This window comes from Syngnathoides biaculeatus, chromosome 18 (genome assembly GCF_019802595.1).
Source record: "Syngnathoides biaculeatus isolate LvHL_M chromosome 18, ASM1980259v1, whole genome shotgun sequence".
Taxonomy (NCBI): Eukaryota; Metazoa; Chordata; class Actinopteri; order Syngnathiformes; family Syngnathidae; genus Syngnathoides; species Syngnathoides biaculeatus.
In genome coordinates this window covers 4,058,133-4,080,978 of record NC_084657.1, presented here as the reverse complement: position 1 = coordinate 4,080,978, position 22,846 = coordinate 4,058,133, and the positions used below count along the sequence as shown (strand labels likewise).

At 42.1% G+C, this 22,846-nt stretch overlaps 1 protein-coding gene across 1 annotated transcript in view; it reads right to left on the bottom strand.

The window, feature by feature from the left end:
- The window catches only part of atp2a3 (ATPase sarcoplasmic/endoplasmic reticulum Ca2+ transporting 3), a 52,636-nt gene extending 32,187 nt beyond the window's left edge, over positions 1 to 20,449 (bottom strand). The window contains exons 1-5 of the mRNA XM_061802728.1: positions 19,754 to 20,449; positions 10,002 to 10,019; positions 9,627 to 9,709; positions 2,745 to 2,849; positions 2,107 to 2,245 (exon numbers count right to left, since the gene is read on the bottom strand). Coding sequence (XP_061658712.1) covers positions 2,107 to 2,245; positions 2,745 to 2,849; positions 9,627 to 9,709; positions 10,002 to 10,019; positions 19,754 to 19,871 — 463 coding nt within the window. The 5' untranslated portion in view covers positions 19,872 to 20,449. The remainder of the gene's footprint in view (positions 1 to 2,106; positions 2,246 to 2,744; positions 2,850 to 9,626; positions 9,710 to 10,001; positions 10,020 to 19,753) is intronic.
- Between the last annotated feature and the right edge of the window lie 2,397 nt (positions 20,450 to 22,846).

Here is a 22,846-nt window from a genome sequence, read left to right as displayed (position 1 = left end):
GGGGGGTACTCAACTTTATGAGATACTATTCTGGGAGGGTCCTTTGCCCCCCCCCCCCCCCCTAACGTTACAAGACCCCCAAGCATCAAAAAGATGAATTCTGCTCTAATTTTCATTTGGCAGAGTGTAAACGCTTCAACAAGCAATGTCAGAAGAAGGTGGCGAGAGGCGGAGAGAAGTTATATCAACAAGATTTAGGATTAAAGTAATAATACTCTGATGTGAACATACTCATTGTCACATAAAGGTTTCGTTTTTACAGTGCATAATTAAAAGTTGTTCACCTCTTTTGACACTAATAGGAGAATAAAGGACGTTTACATCCTTGACCCAGTGCAGGGTCAAAAAGAAGGTCAGCCTTCAGAGTTTATGATGGTTGCTGATTTATGTTCACACAAATCGAATTTGAATAAAGGCGATGTGACAATTTCACCTGAGAACAAATGACTATTTTGCATTTTTCTGTATGGGAAACATTGCTTCCAATTAGCATCCCAGAATGGATTATGTTGGTCCCGACACATTGCACATACAGCAAGAAATAAGAACTACTTTACATTCCAACTTCATTCAATGATGTGAATTATTTAACAATCATAAATTCATTATACTTTATCCATCCACTCATCTTTTGTACAGCTTGTCCTCATTTGGGTCGGTCAGTAGACTGAGGTGGAGTGTCTAGCAGCAGACTTTGGGTGAGAGGCGGGGAAGATCCTGGGCAGGTGACGAAGTTGCATTTTCAATCCACCAAACATACGTTTGTTCTTTTTGGGGGGGAATGTGAGAGCAAGCCAGAGCACACCATTTATGATAAAAGACAAAATACACTGTCATTTCTCTACCCAGGAACCTCACTTCTCCCTGTTCTGTTGCCATACAACACGAGAAGTCTTGTCTCACATTTAGGCTAATGAGAGACCCAAAGAAATGAGATAAGAAAAATAAACATACCTCTAAAATCAACCCTTTCTGACAGTCTATTGTGAGAATTTTTTTTGTGCAGGATTTTATTTCTATTCTTTTCTGGTTATCATTACTATGTGCAAATGTACCTGTACCAAATACAGTGTCCAGAGTAAACATAAAAACTCAGAGAGTTTAATTTGCAACCACTGAAATTCAGTATTCATATCTGTCTAAGGTCGACAGCAGCATCCAGGTTGCAAAATAGCACAACTCCCCGTGAATACAGTGTCGCAGCAAAAAAAAAAAAATAATAATAATAATAATAGAGAGCACGGGACGTTGTCATGACGATGGTGTGGCGTTGACAGTGACTATGGAGGTACCGGTGGTGGTAGGTGGGGATTGAGCCGGGGAGTTTTGATGCTTTAGGACCTGCGTGAGCTTGTCTGTGGCTCTGGTTGTGTCGAAGGGACACACCGGCTGCAACAAGCCCAAATTCCAAAGTACTATCGCTCACATCATCACAAACGCTCAGAAGGGGACGTGTACAGTAATTGCCATTCATCCACAAGAGTTATGTAAACTGAAATGAAATTGATCACTTCTTTTTGGTCTTCCCCTGGAGGACTTTCCCACAAATTCGTCCAAACTATCAGACGGACCGTGCCGATGGATTATCCTCCCGAAGTCAGCAAAGCTGAGAGTGAAGCCCTTGTCTTAATGGTAGGAGGCCACACGCTGAAACTAGAACGACAGCAGGACTATTTTTAGACCGGGCTGCCCACACGTGGGCGAGTTTAAAGCGAGGGATGAGTACGTGTTCGCTGTGTGAGCGTGTAGTATGCGTGAAGACCTGACAAAACATCCAGGTGGTGAGACTGACAGCATGGAAAGCAAAGGGAAGTGGAAAGCTGTGGAAAGTTAAACTGGGCCATAAACTGAGGGGAAGACCACAACCACTTACACACACACACACACACAAATGCACAATTGGACTGTAGTCCTGGCACCTGCAAATCCAGGGACAAGACGGTTATGTAATCTAGTTGTGTGATATTCCGACCATATTTCCAGACTCATAAATGGGCATCAAAGTGTGTGGGATTAAATGTTTCTGTGCAACGTATGCGAGGTGGGGGTAAAAGCACACCTGCACCCCACAAAGAGCCACGCTGAAGGATTTGGTTGCGTACTCACCTGCCACCTCCACGATGTCTCCTGGAACGATGTCCCTGGCTTTGATCCTCTGCACTGCTTTACGGTTCATGCGGTACACCTTCCCCATCTCGGGTTCGTACTCTTTAAGTGCCTCAATGGCATTCTCGGCATTTCGCTCCTGTTTTAAAAAGATGAGTCAGCCAATAGAAGACGTCAGGCCGGTGCCAAAAACAAATATAAACATGCTCTAAGTGATGGATTTTGCTCAACTCCTTTAAATCATGCAATGAAAGTGTATTTCTGAAACTTTTTCAGATCAAGACCCAATTAAGAAAATGGCTTCCTCCAAATTTACTGTAATATAACGTATATTATGTACTGCCGTGACTTTGGTGTGTACATAAAAACAACAGGCATGAATTCACAAGGTGAACCCAAAAGCCCAACAAACTCTTTGATTGATGATCAATAAAATAATGGGCGCAGATTTGTGCCCACTCATATCTTAAAAACTCAATAAGTATTTAAAGTTGGAATTCTATTTCAAGCAAGCGGGACTGATGTTGGTTTCAGTAGCAACAGCCAAATTGTTTTTTTTTTTTGTTTAAATATATAAAGAGATGATTGCATCACTACCCATCACATGACTCTTCAGAGAGGAGAGAAGCGGATCTCACCTGCCAGACACCAATAACGGCGTTGGCGATGAGAATAAGGAGGATGACGACGGGTTCAACAAAGGCGGTGGCGGTCTCCTCCCCCTCCTCAAACAGAGCCAACACCTAGACAAACATACATTACACAGAATCAGAACCTTCTCGGTATACAGCTGAGGGAAAAAGTCCTCAAAAAGGACGCAGCAATGAAAAATGTCATTCGTGTAGAAACAGTGAGATGTAATCACAACATTTAAGCTTGAAACTTTCCCACCACTTGATTAGCCATGACTTACATTTCAATCATGAATGAATGTCTTTGAATTGATTTGGATGAGGTGTATAAAAGGGGACACGGCCCACTGGAAAAAAAAAAAAAAAAAAAAAAAGAAAGAGCAAAACAACTTTCAAAATACTTTTCACCTTACCCTGCTGTATTTACTAGATTTAACCAATGTATGCATTAGACTTTGCCTTGAGGCGATGTACGTATTACAGCTATTTACTCACTCAATAAGAACCTGCCTCTCAACGTTGATGGTAGACTTGCATAATTGTCCAAGAACCTGCCTCTCAACGTTGACGGTAGACTTGCATAATTCCCCCTTATCGTTTAGTTAATGGAATGAATCAAAAATTAAAATCATCTCGATTGGCCAAGAACGTTAACAAAAATGCTAGCATGTTGCTGTTGAATTGAAGTTAGCAGTTTATGAAGTTAATTGTAAGAGGGAAGAAGCTGTTGCAATGCCTGCTAGTTTTCGCTTGCATTGTTCGGTAGGGACAACGAGGGAAGGAGCTGGAAGAGCTGGTGGCCAGGATGTGGAGGGTCCAAGGTGGAGGTCTAATCTTGCTTTAGTTCGGGTGGCGTGCAAGTTCTGTGGGTAGGGTGGTGCCGGCCATTCTGAAGTATGTCAGTTGGAATCGGAGTTTGTCCTTTTTTGTGGGAGCCCCAAACCAGACTTTGACAGAGGTTCACTGGACTAATTCACAATCGCTGTGTACAACTGTCTAAGCAGCTTTCATGGCAGGCTGTGCTTCCTCAGAAGCCGCAAGTACTTACAATCCTTTGCCGGGCTTTTTTTTTTGAGGATGGTGTTGATGTTTGTCTCGCAGTTCAGGTCCTGCTAAATTGTAATTCCCAGGGACTTGAAGGTCTCAACAGTTGACAACACAGTTAGACAGTGTGGGATTTGAACCCCAGTCCTCAGAACTGTGGTGCCAACGCTCCACAGCTGCTCCACTGTACCACTGTGTCCCAGACTGATTTATCTTAAATATCTTCTGAACAAGTAATATTCAGCACCACAGCAAATAAAACTTTTCAATAAACACACAAAAAAAAGTTTTTCAGTATTTCTCCATATTGATCTATTATTTGATTTGTCCTGGTCATATCGCATATGATCATATATCTAGCGAGAATTTCAATCTAAGAAATAGTAACTTTTTCTCATTTTATGTTCTAGCTAAATATAATCACGAAAGAATCAAGCGCTATTGTAATGTGATAGTATTTACACTTGTGTGCTCGCTACCTTGGAAACACCAAAAAAAAACAATGCTGCCATTATTTTGTCATCAAATCCCAATTTCAAATTCATATTTAGCGCAGCCACTCGTAAGTTTTTCCACATGGCCCACGGAAAATAAGGATCTGTGTTACGTGATATCTTGAGCCGAGAGCAGCGAACAAAGTGTAAGAATTCAGAAGAACTCAGCCAGCGTTTGAATGGAAGGAAAAAAAGACCACATGCTTGTTTTTCAGTAGTAAATAGAGTTAAAATGTACTCCAGTGTTTGCTGAAGGAACATTACTACAGCCACAAAACCATTTTCGCTACATGAATTGAAGCAATGCAGCAAGCTTTATGACCTACAGGTCCTGGGACGGCAAGGATGATGGCTGTATATGGTCTTGAAGATGTGAAGACAACCTAATCCGTTCATTGCCATTGATTCCTGGACATAACCAAAAAAGGTGAGGCAGTGCGCCTGTACCACTTCTGCCGTGTAACCTGAAACTATTTTCAAAAGGTTGCTCTTCAGAAGTTATGAAAATGACCGTACGCATGAGTCAATCGTTAGGAGATGTAGTACATACTGGACCCCGACTCGCCAGCACTTGAATCATCTGAGTCGGCGGTGTCGTTAACCGCGGTGACTCGGCAACCGCAGGGCTTATCACAGAATTCATTATGATGCACAGCAAGCTCTAAGCCACGACAAACTACCACCGCAATAATAATACGACATTGTTAAAAGAATACCTCACCGACATGAGCATTAACACCTTTGCAAAAAAACAATACACAAAAAAAAAAAAAAAAGCAAACTTTTAGCCGCAGCTCTGCTGCTACACGTCGTTATTTTACAAAAGTAATCATAATAGCGTGGCGAGTTGGTGTACGTGGGTGCATCTCAATAAAACAATTATGGACAAATGTTCATTTATTTCAGTGGTTCTAATTCAAAAAGCAAAACTCATTATAAGAGATAATTAAACACTTTTTTTTTTTAAATCAAAGTAAATTAAGGGTTTGATGTTATTTTTATTTATGAAGATGCACCTGTATATTCGATACAGTACACAAACTGGTACCATTTGGTACACACTGCACCGACAATACACCTATGGCATGATTTTTAGAATGTTTTTAATAGAAAGAAAAAAAAAAGGCAGCTGGAATGGACCCATGCGTTTTTTCCACCACGTCATGATATTGTCGTATATGGATTTTTGTTTCTCCCGGCATGAAAATCCTCTCGAGGCATTCGTTTTGGAGGAGAAGCAGGAGGTGACGTTCTTTTCCAGAAGCCCACACTGACGGTTTTGTCTTTACACCTGTTTTACTGGCACGAAAGTAGCTGTTATTTCCTGGGTGTTGGGCAAAATGCCATCTCATTGTATTGCTGGATATTGCTCGCACACTCGGGAGGATTCACTCTTCACACGTTTCCAAAAGACCCGGTTCATCGTGAAAAATGGATTGCACTAGGACGAGAGCTTCGTGGGTTCCAAATGACAGGTAGGTGTGTATAGAGCGAAGAAAAAAAATAGTTTGGTGGGGGACGACGTAATCCTCCTTTCAGCGAGCGACCGCCTGCGCTCGCGGCCAGATGCGGCGTTGTCGTCGCTCGCAGCTGAATACATTACATACTGTCATACATACTGTCGGCCAGTCTGTTCTTAGTTAGAAGTGATCCCCATAACATCTAAATATGGCTCAAAACGATAGGGTAATATGGCCCTGGTCACTTCACTCGATTGTGAGAAGTCCTCTCCTTCAAAAAGAGCTTCCGTGTCGGAAAAAAGAGAAAATCTCAGTTGTTCCTCTCCCATAGCAGATGCCATTACGTTTTTTCAACGGGGAATGTCCCAGTGTGACGTCCGCTGATGACGTTCCAGGCAATATGGTTACCACTTCGATGTCGAGTGAGACATCCGGAACTTTGTGCACGAATGAAACGCTCTCCGCTCATATCTATTTTTCCGTATACACATTGAAGTGAATAATATTAGATGTAATTTTCATAATAATATATAGGTATGCCAGTAGACCTTTAAGCATCCCACTTTTTCAGTTCTGGACTTGGACTAAGCATTCCAGGTGGGTGAAAAACAACACTTTTATCCGGCTGCTGGCCAAATATGCAATACAAGCTGTTAAGATGTTTCAGGGGCAAAACGATGGGGATGAAAAACCTGGCTGTAGTTCTTCACTCTATCCCGAATCAAGTGGCCATCCAGTACAGAGACGAACACCTCGCTACTTGTAGTCACCACCATGGGGGTGTTGTTGCTGTAGTTTGCTTTGCTTAAAGATGTTAGTGGTTCGCTTTATGATGTGGTTGTAAAACTCAATTCTTTTGGACGCAACGCTTTGAGCCATTTTTATTTATATGTTAAAATATACACTTTTGTGTGCTCAGTATGCACAAACGATTACATTGCATTTAGGTACAGATAATATTTGTTTTTAGCAAAGTGCTCAAATAACTTTCTTCTCACCCAAGTTTTAGTAATGGTTCCTCTCTTGAATGGAGGTTATGATGATGATGACGACAAAAGACAGAAATAATAATAATCTATAATGTGTTGTTACTTTCTTTGAACTGATGAAACAGGCATTACCCACTGAAATCATTACAGAATGTGATAATGAAAGTAATAACGTACTGTTATTGACCAGCACGACACAACCTGAACTCGTCAATCCCCTGCTTCCTCTTTTATGCCAATACTTTGAACACCCAGACCTAACTGAAGCCTAACTTTGTCCTGACTTTGCTCTCATCACATTCGAAAACATTTTATGTTGCGAGTCAACAGACGTGTGACAAATGGAATAACAGTTCATTGCATCCAGGGTCCCTTGTGCACTGCCAGCTGCAGGAATCAAGTTGATTTAAAAGTCATTTGAATGCCTCATTGACAAACAATTACAAGCGGGGAGCGAATCTGTCATGTTAGTTAGTAAAACTGTCCAGCCATTTTACAGCTCTAAAACTACCCGGCAAAAAGAGTGACCTTGACATTTTAGGCCCCATTACACTATAATTGCTGCAGCACTTTACACAGCAAACTCCCATCTGCCCTTCATCATTGTCCAAGAGTGTTTCTGAAGTCTGCGGGCTTGATTCAGTCCGATCGCACAGAGTGGGTGATACAATGCGCACACGGTAAGATTCCACACGGTGGTTAATAATATGTGATCTCTTACGAAGATCCCAGACAAAACCACTTATTTTAAAAAAGGTGTTGCATTGTTGCGTGCATTAAATTGCTGCAAAACTCAATGGATAGGTAGATAAGGGTATTAGTTGAAACGATTCAAGCATGATTACATCATGATTTTTCTTCTTTCGTGGTGCGTTCAAGTGGTAAGTCCTCTTAGGATGACTGAGTCATTTGTATCCCTAAAGCCACTTTAATAGGGAATTGTACCCCTTATTTAAAAGAGGGTTTTGCACCTCAGATCGCGCTGGTGATTTTTACCATGGAAAAAATTGGGAGAGCACTGCTTGCTCAAAATGAAGTGATGGAACTGGAAGTGTTAGTGGAAGAGGCAAACAAAGAGTTCACGGAGTTGAAAATAAAAATCAGTCATTTCTCTTCAGCAACGCTGGCACCACTTTGTGTGTTAGTTTGCACCTGGATTTAAAGATGCAAAATCAGACAACACCATTTGTCTCAGGTTTCATAAATAGCATTGTGCATGGCAAATTCATCGATTTGTAGCACTGCGCAAAACGAAATGCGTGGCAATTTAGTACACTTGGCCGATGAAAAAATGTTCATATTCAAGCAAATGAGTACGAGGGCAATGCAGAAAAGAAAAGGATCAAATTGTGAGAACAATTCAGAGAAAAAGACAATGTCAATACCTGAAAAAAATAAATACTGCATACGCGGTAGAGACTTGATCACAACATCATTGCTCGAAATAAAACGACAGTCATGGAAGACGTAGCTTTGACGAGTATGACAATGTGTGTCTTAAAAAAAAAAAAAGGATCATTGCAAATAAATAATGGGACTGTTAAAGTTGCCTTGTCTCTATGATATTAGGTCGTCACCTTTTTTTTGTGAATAGGAGGTAAAGCAACTATTATTAAATGGCCGCTGCAAGTGAGGAGAGATGAAATACGGCCACTTTTCATTGGATGACAGCAAAGAGTGTGTCACGACGTCCTGAGCCTGGTCGATAGCAAATCATTCCGCTTCATTTCGGGGATTATGACGGAGACGGGATGGCGACAATGGGAGTGATCTCAGTAAGGACCTTTTACCAAATACACATTATGCAGTCTGCACACAATTCAGACAAGCATTTGAACAGCCAGCCAAAACTCTCGAGATAAACAAAGTTGATAACTCGCTAGCACATTTGATTTGTCTGTCACTTGACCTCATAGGAGACATATTAAGGAAAACTGACTTTTGAATTGCTTGTACACAATTACTTGCGTCTCTGGACTGGCGTGCCTCAATGTCTGTCAATTCAATGTCGTAGCAGACAGTCAAGTACAATTTTGCTATTGTATGTGGAAGCAAGCCATTCAGATTTGAGAGATTCGGATGTTGCAGAGTAATGCATCGGCACACAAATCAGATGTTAGAATTCTATCTTAAAATGATAGCTTTGTGGCCTCCACGAGTGAAAATACAATCAAAGCTTTTTCTGTCTTAATGGAAGCTGAATATTCTGGCCCAAGAATTTCAGAGAATGAAAAAGAGACAAAGCTAATTAGAGTGAAATGTCATCTACTGATGAATGTAAAATAGTCTTGGGTGTGTAATAAGTTCCAGCTCGTCTTAGCTCTTCCACTTGAACCGGTGTATTTAAAGAGAAAACAGCATCTAAGAGTCCATATGAGGAAAAGTGAACTTTTCCAACCCGCACTTGGAGCTGTTGGAGAGGGCAAATTGTGTCATATACATTTTTAGATCCATTTCCCCCCCCCCCCCCCCCCGTTTCAAAAATAGCAAAAGCAATTCCATTCCAAAGCACCAGAGACTTGCTGTAATAGAAGGAAAAAAAAAAAAAAAGTTAATATGTGTTCAGGATTCCCTGCTCTACGCCTCTCCTACCGTCACTGCAAGCAGTGTGACAATTGAAGGCGCTTCAGTGGGGGAGGAGGAGGGTTGATAGTTCGATTCCCAAGTGGGCTCTCCCTGTTTCCCTCACTAAAACTGGATCAACGTTGGACGGAAAAAGCTTTCATGCGCTATTTTCCACATTAAAACACAGCTGTAACTCTGGAAGGGACCGCTGCTCTCTAATGACAAGAACACTGATGTTCGGTGTCGATTTCCAGCCCGTACTCCAATCGGAGTGATTATTATTTCAAAAAAAGAGGGGTGAAAGACGCTCACCGAGGAGAGTACTACGGTACTTACAAAAGAGACGCAGGCAGCAAGAAGCAAGATCCTGACGAGAAGGTTTTCAAACTGCTCCAGCACCAGTTCCCACAGGGACTTTCCTGTAAGATGCCCAAAGACACAAAAACGGTTTGCCACGAGTCGTCAAAGTTGAAAAGACTTAAGGTTGGAAAATAATGTGTAACATCTACTCTCCCGACACCTACAAGCAGGAGAATGAATAATGATCTCCATTCAACAGTGTGTCTATGTGTATGAGTTGGACAGCTTTGTTTATCCCTTGGTCTCCAGAAAAGAAATCGCTCCAGACATTTAATCAGGGAAGTTTCAGAACAACAGAGTCATTGTGGGGGGAAAAAAAAAAAATGGAAAAAAAACCCAATCAATATTTACCTTCTTCAGCAGGGAGCTCTGTGGATGCCACGTCAAGACAGTTGTAGAGGAATTGAAGAGATGGAGGTGGTGAGATTGTTAGGGGAACAAAGAAAACGAGAAATCGTTATTTTGATTAATGCATTGTCTTTGAGCCGACTGTTTACTACATTGTTTCAATTAATATGTTTTATCACACTCTCTTCAGTAATCCACACTCCTCAATATGAGCTCTTTCGCCCGCCAACATTTTAATTTATGCTCATCCAATCATTGTGTTGGATTAAAGTCAAGTTAATTGACAATAAGAGACAGAATAATAGACAGAAGAATTTAAAATCATGTGGAAAAAACATACAGAGAGTTCACAGAGACCTTTCATATTGTGTCGTAGTTATTATCTCAAGTAAGTTCATTAACACTAAATTACAAGGACAGTATGGATTTCCCACTTTTTCAATTCAGAAGGAAAACTTCACATTCTAGTCCTTTACTTATTGGTTTTCGTTACCATGCTTATGATACTGACATAGTAGGGAAAGAAGCTACATCCAGAGTATGGTGACCCTTAAATGGTGCGCTGGAAATAAGCACCATGTTCCTCCAGCATGTTTTGAGAAACTTTGCTACACGATTATGAAACGTGACCATGTGGGTGAAGGAGTTGGAAAGCGGGAGAATCATCACGCTAAGCCACAGTCGCCTTCCAGAAAGAAAATACGCGCAGCCACTCACATCGTACTCGACACACGAGGAAAGAGAAATAACTTAAGATGAAGGACCCTGATTGCATTCCAAGACTGTTTTCTCAAAGGTGCTCTAAGGTCAACCCAAGTACTGTGGGGTTTCCCCACCCACCACACTTATCAATATGAAAATGAACTGCTAGCAGTTCTCAGACAGTTTAAAAGAAAGTCAAATGTACTAAAATAATTGAGCATCTGCTGCATAGTCCAGTGTTGTTTCTCTAAAGTTAACAAACTGCGTTATTTAAAATCTACTTTTTAATGGATGGAAAAAGAGTTTAAATTGTTTCATGACTAAGTTTGTTACTCAGTTTACTCATTTACGTAATTAAATACATGTATTCCATTGAAATGTATTGAAATGGCTCTGATCGATTCCAGGCCTCCAAAAACCGGCACAGACCAACCAACATTCTGCCCAGTACCTGTTCATGTGCTGAAAAAAAAAAATCTGGGGCCATATGATCTCAAAATCGTTAATTTGTTCTGCACCTGAGCTCTAAATCTTTTAACACCTACACAAACAAACCAAGGCGGGAGAACAATTTGAGTTTGACTCAAACAGACAAGTGTGAATTGCACCCTATTATGGGTGTCGAATAAACACCTTTTTGGTGATGTGTTCTAGGCATGTCCAGTCACGAAGAGACCCTGTTGGTAGGCCTGCATCATTAGGATGACCTTGAATTGCCTCACTGTTGATGGGTTTTGTTGCTGCACTCTGGGCAAAAAGTATTTGCTCAGACCGTTAACCACTGCAAACCCAGAACACGGCAAATAAATATCCAGGGCATAATAACGCCGAGTCACTGCGGATCTTCAAACTTGCCGTCTCTGGGGTTTTTAGTCTTGAGGTTTGACGGGTGAAATCACATGGGAATTCAGCAGCAGCAATATGAAGAAGTGGGTTCTGCTGTTTTCCACGCTTCACCGGTCTGACATAAGCCCCATTACCGTGTTTCCCTGGGTGTATAATGTTTTTATGGCAGAGAGGCTGGCTCAGGCTCAAGTGCGGGAGACGAAAGACAGACTGACTGAAAGGACAAGACAGAGGGAGGCAGGGAGGCCTCAATGTGTAGAACGGGTTTCCCTGACTTCCCCCTGCCAAGGATTCCCCCACAGTCAGTTCGGGCTGCGTCAACCCAGTGGCTTGCCCAGGCACATTCCTGAATGCTGACTTCACCTCAAGCCGTGTCCCCACACCAACTCCCCGCCTTCTCCCTGCGGGCCCAGACAATGAATAAAAAAGAAGAAAAAAAGAAGAAAAAAAAAAAAAAAAAGAGGTTGTTTAACACACAGCAGAAAAGTGGTCAATGCCAAGCAAAAGGGGAAACACTTCCTGGTAACAGTCGCCAGCAACAGCAAGGAGCTTGTTTCTGTGTCCAGTGTTGGGAGGAAAAGCAGAAAACCTGACATATTTCTTTCAGCACCTCACGTCGGTTCAACATTTCTGCAGTTTGAATCCCTTTGCGCATCCATCAAGTCTGACAAGGTCATCTGGAGATTATCAGAAAGCACAAGAGTAGAATTGAACGGCATTACCGTGCAAGATTTTTATGCAGACATTTCCACTCTGACGAGAACAAAACAAACAACGATTCAGTCTACATGCCTGAAACCCAGGCATTATTTTCCTGAAAAAAATGAAAATTACATGAAAATCGCGATGTTGCGAAATGTGGAGAGAAAATAAAAATCCTCAATGACGTTCATAATTTAACAGATTAGACAACTGTGATCCTGACATGAAAGAATGAATTCCTTCTGCAAAAGTAAAAAGCAACCAAATCATAACCTAAATGGCTGATGTAATCTGACACATGCTTTTGTTGACACTTATCTCAAGCCCCAAATATTTTTGCTAGCATGAACAATAAACAGCTTTTTTCATTGTCTGTCCATGGAAATGACTTCTTCAATGAACATCTGCAGAGTTTGGCCAATCATTTGTGAGAATATAAAACGGGTCTATAAATACCATGACGGTAACCCCCTAATAGTTATTGGACACTAATGTACGAGCGCTTCCTTCGTCTACTTCCTCTCGTAATGTACGATCCCACTGGAAAAAGCAATGAAATGCATTAACAATATAATAAGTGAAGTTGAAATGCTCCCAATTTCCCTCCTGACTGTAACCCTATTAACACTTTTCCAGAAGAGATAGACACAAAATCTTAGTACATTTCCATATATGCCAAAAAGTGAGCATGAATAACAGAATGACAAAATGCACATTCATCAAAATCATGTTTTGAACTTTTGTGGGTAATTAATATTAAGAAATGTTTTTCCTGTTGTCCATTTAGAGCAATGATCTTCAACAGGGTTGATAATTCGTCCATTTTCCATACTGCTTATCCTCACTAGGGCTGCGGGCATCCTGAACGCTATACCGAGAGCCGGGGTACACCTTGAACTGGATGCCAGCCAATCACAGGGCACAGAAACAGCCTCAGTCATTTTCACACCTACGAGCAATTTAGAGTCATCAGTCAACCTACAACGCATGTTTTTGGGATGCGGGAGGAAACCGGAGTGCCGAGAGAAAACCCGCGCGGGGAAGAACATACAAAAGCCACAAAGGCGAGGCTGGATTTCAACTTTGGTCCTCAGAACTGTGAAGCAGATCTGCTAACCAGCCGTCCATCGGGCCAAAAATGAGGAAAATGTTTAAGGAGGTTGTTCAACAACATCCATCCATCCTTCCATTTTCTTTGCCACTTATCCTCACAAGGGTCAGGGGGAGTGCTGGCGCCTATCCCAGCTGTCAACGGGCAGGAGGCGGGGTACACCCTGAATGGCTTGGCAGCCAATTGCAGGGCACTGTTCAACAACATTGAAATCAAAATGGAAAAGTCCAAAAACAGAACATTGGGGAGGAAAGCTCTTTCTGCAAATAAACAGTAAATTGTTTTTGAGCTCACAAAGGAGAAAACGTTTCCAGTGGCCTCCGATATACATGGAGGCATTTTATTCACCAATGGTGCAAATGAATGGAATTCTGGATTAAACAATTGTGAAACATTTTGAAATGCATGGAAAAGTGGTGATGGTGTAGAGAAACTACTTTATTCAAATGTAACAATTGTTTCAGCATCGCTGTTTGATGACACTTTAATTCTCCCCACTGAGCAAATCTCATCAAATGTCAGAGCTATGCCGTCTGAAAATAACCTTTATTTTAATTGTTTCAGTGAGACAGTCATGTCATTGGAGAGGATTAAGTGGAAACTTCTTTCTTGCCAATTTAGACCAAAATATCTTGAAATTCAGGTCACTGCCTCAGTGTGCAGAACACAGCATCCAATCAAATGGTTGAGTCGGAATAAATTCTAAAATCGACAGAGGGGGACATTCATAGCGTCGTCTTAAATTGGATATTTTCCATAGTATGCACCCACAAACCACTGCACTCTCCAATCACAATGCCAAACACCATTATTGTTAAAAAGGCAGAATTTATATGCACTTCTTCTCATTAGCTTGTGCACATGTTCATGTATTTGTTGTAGTTGAAAGCTGTTCTGTTTCTTTAACCTTTCTCAACAGCAAGGATTTCATAGAATATTCAATGAGCGGTCTCTCTTATGTTGTGTCAACAACAACTGTATAAATATATCAAATAAACTGATCATGAATAATGTTACCTCTTTTGGCTAACCCCAATCTGGGAAAAGAGGGGATCCAAACATGTGGCGCATGCAGGGTGAGATTCCAGGTAGGGATGGGCATTTGTTTACATGTGCTCCCCCCCGCCAAAACCATTTATTGACCACAGACTCGGCTAACGGACAGGACAGTGCTGCGGCGGCGTGACAGTGACTCAATGCCGTGTTGCCGTAAAGACATGATGGTGACCAACAGATGCATAAGTGGGAGGGACAAGGCAAGTGACAAGCTGTAACAGCATGACACACTGGGCTCATTAGAGCCAGGAAGTGACTCAAAACCCAGCGGACTCAAATTACTTTTCTCCAAGTTAAGTCGCTCTTCTCAGCCCACATAACTCCAATGACAACGCCGTCAGTTCCCTCCTGGAAAATGTTCAGACAATAAAAGTGGAAGGCAAACAAACGGCTGATTGAGGAGAGCACTCGGGAGTGTGTTGGTGTGGAGGAGGAGACCGTTGAACACGCTCTGCCTTTAAGGTCATTCTGCAGCACACCGAGATAACTCAAACGACGTACATGTGAGACAGAGAGACCAAAAGAGAAAGTGGCAATAATTATAAAAGGCATAGTAAGCAAAGTGCAATAAAATGACGTAATTCAGCAAAGATGACACCCACACTTTCCATGAACAGAAAAATAGGTAGACGCATTTGAGGTTGAGTTACTTTTGCTACAAGTGGCACCACTTCCTCTTTATCATGAAGGAAGTACAAGCAACAGATGTGATTGTGAGCAGCAGAAGGGGGTACAAGTCACAGTACATGTACACGTATGACAGGGACAGATTTTGGCCTGGCATTGTCTTACTGCAATAAGAAGGGACATCCCTGAAAAAGACATTGCTTGGATGGCAGCATATGTTGCACCAAAACCTTTATGTAGCTTTCAGCATTAATGGTGCTCTCACAAATGTGCCAAGTACCTATGCCATGAGTACTAACCCACCCTCATATCATTGCAGATGCTGGCTTCTGAGTTTTCTGGACATAACAATCCACTTAAGGTACATCTGAGCAATACTTTGTATCGCGTCGGCCGAGGAGAAGTGCTCGCTCACAGATTTAGACATATTTGCAAACAATATTTCGGGCTGTAGGCCCAAGCCTCACAACACTGACACAGATTTTGGATGAGAGGGTTAAACTTTCAAGCAAACACAGAACAGCAACATATACAACCAAACATGTTCAACCAAAGCATACAGTACTGTGCATTACTCACAATCTAAGCAGGTATATATTTTGTCCACATTGTAGGGACCCTGAAATTACAAGTGGAAACTGCACTTGCCTTACAAAATGCCTCTGACTGCTGAGAGATGACAACACCGAGCCAAAATGCCAAAGAAAGAAAGAAATTACCTTTTGAGGTAAATGATTTTGGAGACGCCATATGCAAACTTTTCACGAGCACTTGCTCCTCTATGATTGTTATTGCTATTATTATTATTCCTAATGAGGCATTGTCCTGTTTCATGTCACAATCAGGTAGAATTGGCTGAAATCAGTGTCGACCACCCAGAACGACTTGCGAGTAAAATTATTGAGCACATCAAGGAGGAAGAAAAATCGCTCTTGACAAAAGTGAGACCACAAGGTAATTGCTGATGAATAGATTCTTTTCAGCGTTATATTTTGGCCTTTGCTGACATGTTTTGATCTAGGGAGAGGCAGGTGCACTTGACTAATGATGAATTAAATAACCCTTTTGGAGATCATCACTCGGAATGTGCAAAACTCCTTGGCAGCGTTTTGTCAAGGAGAAGGCTGCCAAGAGGAGTTTTGTGCAGTGTAGGACTGCGTGGGCGTAAGCTCGACTTCTCATAATCGATGTGACGTCATGTTGGATCGACAAGTGTCAAGTAGAGCGCATCATTTTGAATCAATTCTTGACAACAATGGAAGAGACACGTACTGTGCAAAGCACAGTAAATGGTAAATTGTCAGTGTCGCCATTCTCTGGGGAGGGGGGAGCTTTCTTTGGTACCTGCTTAAAATAAGGATGCTTTGCATGTGGACCATGAATGTACAGGAGAGAAATCACCGCGCATTACAGACTTTTGCAGCATAAACATTCTTTGTGTGCCCACACGCAGGCAACGTGTGAACATGTGCGATAAAATGACTTCTTGCATGGCCGCTCGTGCTTTTCTGCAGTCAATTTGGGGAGATTCCTGCAGTGAAGGGAGTGCGTTCCAAGCGTTTGCGGTCAAAAATGAAAGAAGTTGTTAATGGGCCATATGGGGAAGGTGTGTGCGAAGAAGGGGTCAGTCGTCTCGGGGTCTGCAGCTCAGAGGGAGACGGTGAGGAAAAAATAAAATAAAAAGGACCTCAGGGCAGGCAATTAATTTTACAAAGGGGCCGCGGAAGAAGCCGCGATGGTTGTCGAGGGCCTCGATTGTGTGTTACGTCAAAATTTAAAGTGAAGCTTTCAAATGAGAACAGGGCGCATATATATATATATATATATATATATATATATATATATATATATATATACACACACACACACATACACTGTATATTCTTTTTTTTTTTTTTTTTTTTTTTTTTTTAAAAATCCGATGTGGCTCATGGGCTGTACATTGCAGAGGCCGGTTAGGGAAAAGCTCATTCTCCTTCATAACAGTACATGCATTAAAAGTAAAAGCTCTGATAATGATGAGGTTTTACTGGACTTACAATATTGCTACTAAAATCGGATGTACTTTTTTTATTTGTTTTTATCATTTCAGGCGAAATTGAATGAGCAAGGTCAAACTGATACAAAAACCTTCCTGTTTTGTGATGTTAATTAAACGGCGTGGGACTACTAAAAGTTGGCATTTATTTTGTCAAATGGGAATAAACAGGCCCATCATGTGACAGAATATTTTTTCATAAACTCACGTGGATTTGTTGTTTTGTTTAGTGTCCTTTAAAAAAAAAAAAAAATCCTGGCTAATCATTTCTGAGTCCAAAATGAGATAAAACATCTGGGTGTTGGAAGGCTCTGTGGGGTGTCCAGATTATTAATATAACATTCTGAAAACAACTCATGCCTTCAACAAGCCAAAATATGATCCCTGCCAAGTATTGCCCGCCATTTTGTCCGCGCTATCCTTCATGCAAATTAAACAATGTGCCTCCACGTGCACAGAAATAATTGCTCGCTATTTTGTTGTACAGTTTGGAACTGAAGTTTAGCCAACAACTGTATGTTTTCTTTTTCCACACAGCAAAACTGGAAGTCGCAAGACTGCACAAAAGGCGGATTACACTGAAAATGGAAAAGTGACATCTACAACATGTACGGAAGTGCCACGGAATACTGCATACGATTTCTGGTGAGGACTTGAGCAGATCATGAGTGACTTCTTTTTGTTTGCGCTCCCGTCTCCACACAAAGACAAACATTGCATTGTTCTCAAGTGATTCTTAGAACTTTACATCGTCATTGTCTGCTTCAGTCAAGCTAACGTGCTTCCACCGCTGCAAAGTTTTTAAAACGACAAAAACCTTGCAGTCAAAGTGTGCACTTTCCCAGAAGAGGGGAAGGCGACGCAGCTGTGCGTCGCTCTCCGCTAAACATGTGCTAAAGTAGTCAACCAAACCAAGTGAATCCAAGACTGGTGTCCCTAGTTTGCCTTTGTCACAGAGGAGAAACTAGAGCGGACACAATAATAAAGTTAGATCCAAAAAGGGAAACGGGTATCCCCTTGCAGCGGCTATTATCTATGAAGACACACAAACACACGCACAGGAAGTTCGCAGCTAAAAGCGAAAAGAGATGTTATCTGTGGCGAGACGTTGCTTTTTCCATGAAGTCATCGCAGGCCCCTGCGCGGCAAACAAGAGGCCAACTGTTAGACTTGCACAATATGGCGCTATACAGTATTCGGCAGCTTGGCCGCACATGCAAATGACAGGCCAGGAGGGGAAAAAGGTGGGGCCGCAAACACCTCCACGACGCACCGACATTAACGCCATGCTGCACACGACCCTCCGGGTTTCAAAGCAGAGGAAGGCTGACACTAAAACGTGCAGGCGGAAATTTAGACAGACCTCCGCCAAGGCAAGTATGGTGGATTGTGGTTGACAAAAAGGGCAAAAGCGGTGTTTCTCATTGAAACGATTGGAATAACAATGAATCGGTTCCAGCCAGAGAGCAAAGTTGTTGAACTTGGTTTTATGGGAGGGTCATAAGAAATCTATATGTAGAAATAAGCGAAAGGATTATGACAGAAATAAGTCGACTCCCAGTCCAGGGTGTCAACTTCTCGGACAACGTTGGCCGGGACAGGCCGCAGCTCACCTGCAGCGCTAATGAAGACAACGGCTAAAGAAAAATTGATGGATGGAAAACAGCAAAGACAGTCCGAGACTTTTGCCACTTGACATAAATTGTTGGGCATTTTCAACATTTGCCATTGTTGTTTCTTATTTGTGTACCTTCTGCGCTAGTTGCTTTCTTCAGGTCTCTCATTGGTTAACTCACGCTTACAGCTTGTGGCACGCACCAGACATCGCACACAAATTCAGTTCACAAAGACGACGTATTTTCTCATTTTATAGTGCAGCGGATTTCAACCAAGCTTTTTTTGCTTGAATCATTTCCTGTCATTTTTATTCATGTATTCGTTTTAGGGACCACTTGCATTTCCCAGATGTGCTGCTACTTGATCTTATCTTGTGACTCAAGCAGTCACGTATCAGCCCTTTTTTTGGGAAACCAGCGTTTAAAGTGAAAACAGGTTGATCAAGCTTTTTGGTTTCATTAACGTCAGTGCCTCATCTCCCATTCGAGTACTTCAACTGTGTGTGTGTGTGTGTGTACTTCCTGGTGGCCTGAATGACAAGCAGGCATGTGAAAAGTGTGTACACAGAGCAACATTTGTTTTACTGACTTTGAAACAAGAGCTGACACAAGGTGACTTCAAGAGACCAGCAGAGCAGATTAAAGGAGGAGTTAATTATCAGGACAACTCCGGTCTTTAACTTGAAGTGTAAATGGCTTGTCATTTGAGTGAGTTACTGCCTTGACAGCAAAAGCGCAAACCTGCCTGCACTTGTGTTGCATGGAAAGCGCACAAGTATTTACCTCGCACTCCAATAATTAGACATTGGGTGCACTTTATACATTGAGGGACCCCGCGTGCACCTCTATTTGTGACAGTCTGACAAAGTCAATCGAGTTAAAGCAAGCTCATGTGTTGAAAGAGCACAATACTGCTGAACATAAAGAAATTGGGTATTTAATGTAACGTCGGACTGAAATTGCAATAAAATATATCTGGTATAATTGAATCAACGTGTTGCAGCCATCAAGATTTAAAAAAAAAAAAAAAACACTAGGGATGAGCAAAATTACTCACCGTTCGGTCCATATTTGTCTAGTTGCACTTTGACCTGCTCCTGAGTCAGTCCTGTGTTTTCATTGACGCCGAAGAAGTCTAAAACTTCACTCGCCGGCTTGGTGTGCGCATTTTCCATCTCGGCGGGCTCGATTTGGGGGTTTTAGATGAGGAGATGAGGACGCATGGACTTGAACGGGTGGTCTGAAAGGATTTCCGCGGAGGGACGCTGAGGCGAGGCGGCTGGATGCGTCTCCTCGCTGCGAGATCACCTGGAACCGCCCGATGAAGACGAAGCAATTCCCCGGCCGGCAACGAGACGGGCGCGCTGCTGTGCTTCAAGTTGCCGACCTCATCTGCACGCGAAGGTGTGCCCCCGTGCGTGAGCCGGCGTGCGCCGCCCCCGGTGTGTTTGCTCACTCCCTCGGGCGCCCCCATTGGCTGCGCGTACCTGTGCGAGGACACGCGCCGGCGTCTGCCTGCGGGAAACTTCCCCTGAACGCACAAATGACGCACACGCCACCTCAAAACGAGTCGTCGCCAAAATGCAGAAAGTGTCCACGTGGTGGGTCAACTAAAAGTTTGCTGAGGACCGAATGGATTTGGAACCGCGTCTTGTCCCCGATCAATGACCAACTTTTTTTTTCCTATGATTTTGTTGTGTTTCCTATTAATGTATCACATTTTAAATACTACCTCATCTCACCTATAACCTCATCCCTCTTTTTCGTGAAAATAATCAAATGTTTGCTCGTTGAACGCATTAAAATGATGCGCGTGTTGGAAAACTTTTTTTTTTCCGTGTAGAGGGAAAAAAAAGCGTGCGACATGACGCAGCAGAAGTGACGTCATCACCCGAATTGCTCCGACCTCCGGTCGACCAGACCTACGTCGTCGCTTCTGTCTTTCACATTTTGTCGGCTTTCAATCGTAATGGAGCACATCCCATCAAATTAACGCGACCCCATAACTATCCGGCGTAAAAATTGTGCCAAACATATGTGCGTTCATCTGAGATGACACGCTGTGGCGACCCCGAAAGGGACAAGCCGAAAGAAACACACACACAGAGCAAAGAGCTAAGTTTATTCTTGCCCAGTTATTGTAGAAGGTATCACAGCTAGCAAATATTCCTGCAAAAAAAAAAAAAAAGAATTGGTAGGACTTCTTTCCATATTAGTCTCACTTTTTTTTTTAATTCCAGGATTCCACCTTGTGTAGGGAAGTTGGAAATACTTATAAAGCTTTACGTTTCATAATGCTTTGAAGTGAACATGAACCGCATTCTGTACTGATGAAGATGACGAAGCTATTACGTAGTTTCTTTATTCGCGGTGTAATAAAGCAATACACACACCAGCACCATCAAGATGATTTAGAAATGTTATTGGAAGCCAAATGTCTTCCTCTTGGTTCACATAAGGAAGAAAGACTCGTGGTAACCTGTCGAACAACTTTAATTAGACTTGTGCATTTGGTTTCTCTAAATATTGATTTTATAACCACTCAAGTGTGCTCTAAGTAGGAATTGTTCAAACCAGACGGAGACCATCAAAACGTCATTGCGGGCTTCATTGTGGACTTAGTGACTACTTCTTCTTCTTCTGGTGGCGATATGTGCATAGTAAAGTGTAAGTGTGCTATACTGTACCGCCTTCCTTTGCATATCTCTGTCGCTTGGAGACTGGTGACTTTACTTCCTGGAAAATTGCACAAGTGAAGTCATTTGACTTGTGCTGACAAACACCAACCTATGAAAACATCACACAATCTTGTCTGAACTCTCACTGATTCCAGCTCTTGTCATTTTCGTGAGATGAAACTCATTTTAAAATCCAGCGCTAGAGTTTACAAATGTGGTTTGTTTTTTTTTTATGATAATTTCTTTTTTACAGAAGGGAAATGTACGTCCCATTTATTCAGTGACTGGGAGCCAGCTCAAGGGAAAGTGATGTTACAAATTTCCTTTCCATCACTTTCTCCTAAGTGGGAGGTCTTTACAGGACACGCTTCAGAAACGGGCCTTCAGTTGGACCTCACGGGAACCGGACTAGGACCTTTTCACTGTCACGTACAAAAGGAACACGGCGTTTGTAGTGCTGTTTATAATTTAATACTGTTTTTAATTTATACTTGGGCTCTGCGCCAGACCCTCGAGAGCATTTGTTGTCACTTTTTATTTCAGCCTTCATTTGCATGAGGGGAAAAGTGCCAGAGCCTCTGCAGAATGATAAAAAATGAAAAATAAACACATGATACGCTTTCCTGCACCTTCCATTGGTGCGTCCCAAAACCAGTGGTTGGGCTGTGCATTTGGTACCTGAGCCTTAAGTGGGGACCACTCACCAGAGAGGGTGATTTTTACGGTAAATATATCGATCTGAGCTCGCTCTGTTAGGCGATCTTGAAATTTGATTAGTTGGAGAAACAGTGGCATGGCTAATAATCCTTGGCCAGCGCTACAGATTCTGAAGGGCACATTAGAATGTGTCAGAATGATTCCAAGATTGGTGTCACCCGGAATATCAGAATATTTCCTTTGTCCCAAAAAAAAAAAAAAAAAAGCCTTTTAGTTTGGCCATGTCAGACGAGCCGACTTTTGTGAACATACGATTTCATCAACAAAAATGACCCCGCGGCAAATTGGCTTCACGGTCTGCAACACACAAATATGTACACATGCCCCCCACCCCCACCACATCCAGGCAAAATGCTTCCTCTGGTAAATGGTCATTCTGATTCCATTAAAGAGAGGCTGACAGACAGGAGGACCCTATCATTGCCATGACTCATCTGGTCCAAAATAAGCTATTTCGGTTTGGTGGAGCCTGGTCAAAAGAAAAATTACATTTGAAAGCTTCGCAGCTGTATTGTCGCAGTCAACGTTAAAACTTCATTCCAAATTCTTTGGGCAATCTTGTTTCTTTATGCCATTGTGACATCAACATCTTGGATGAATGCAGCAATTAACGTAACAGAAGAGTGTGGAAACCAACTAGACAATGTTTTATAGTTGCAGCTGCAACAACAGTTTGGAGAGGAAATTAACAATATTTCTAAGTAATAAAACTCAGTTATAATTTTCAGCTTCATCTTTTTTTTGGTCATGATTTA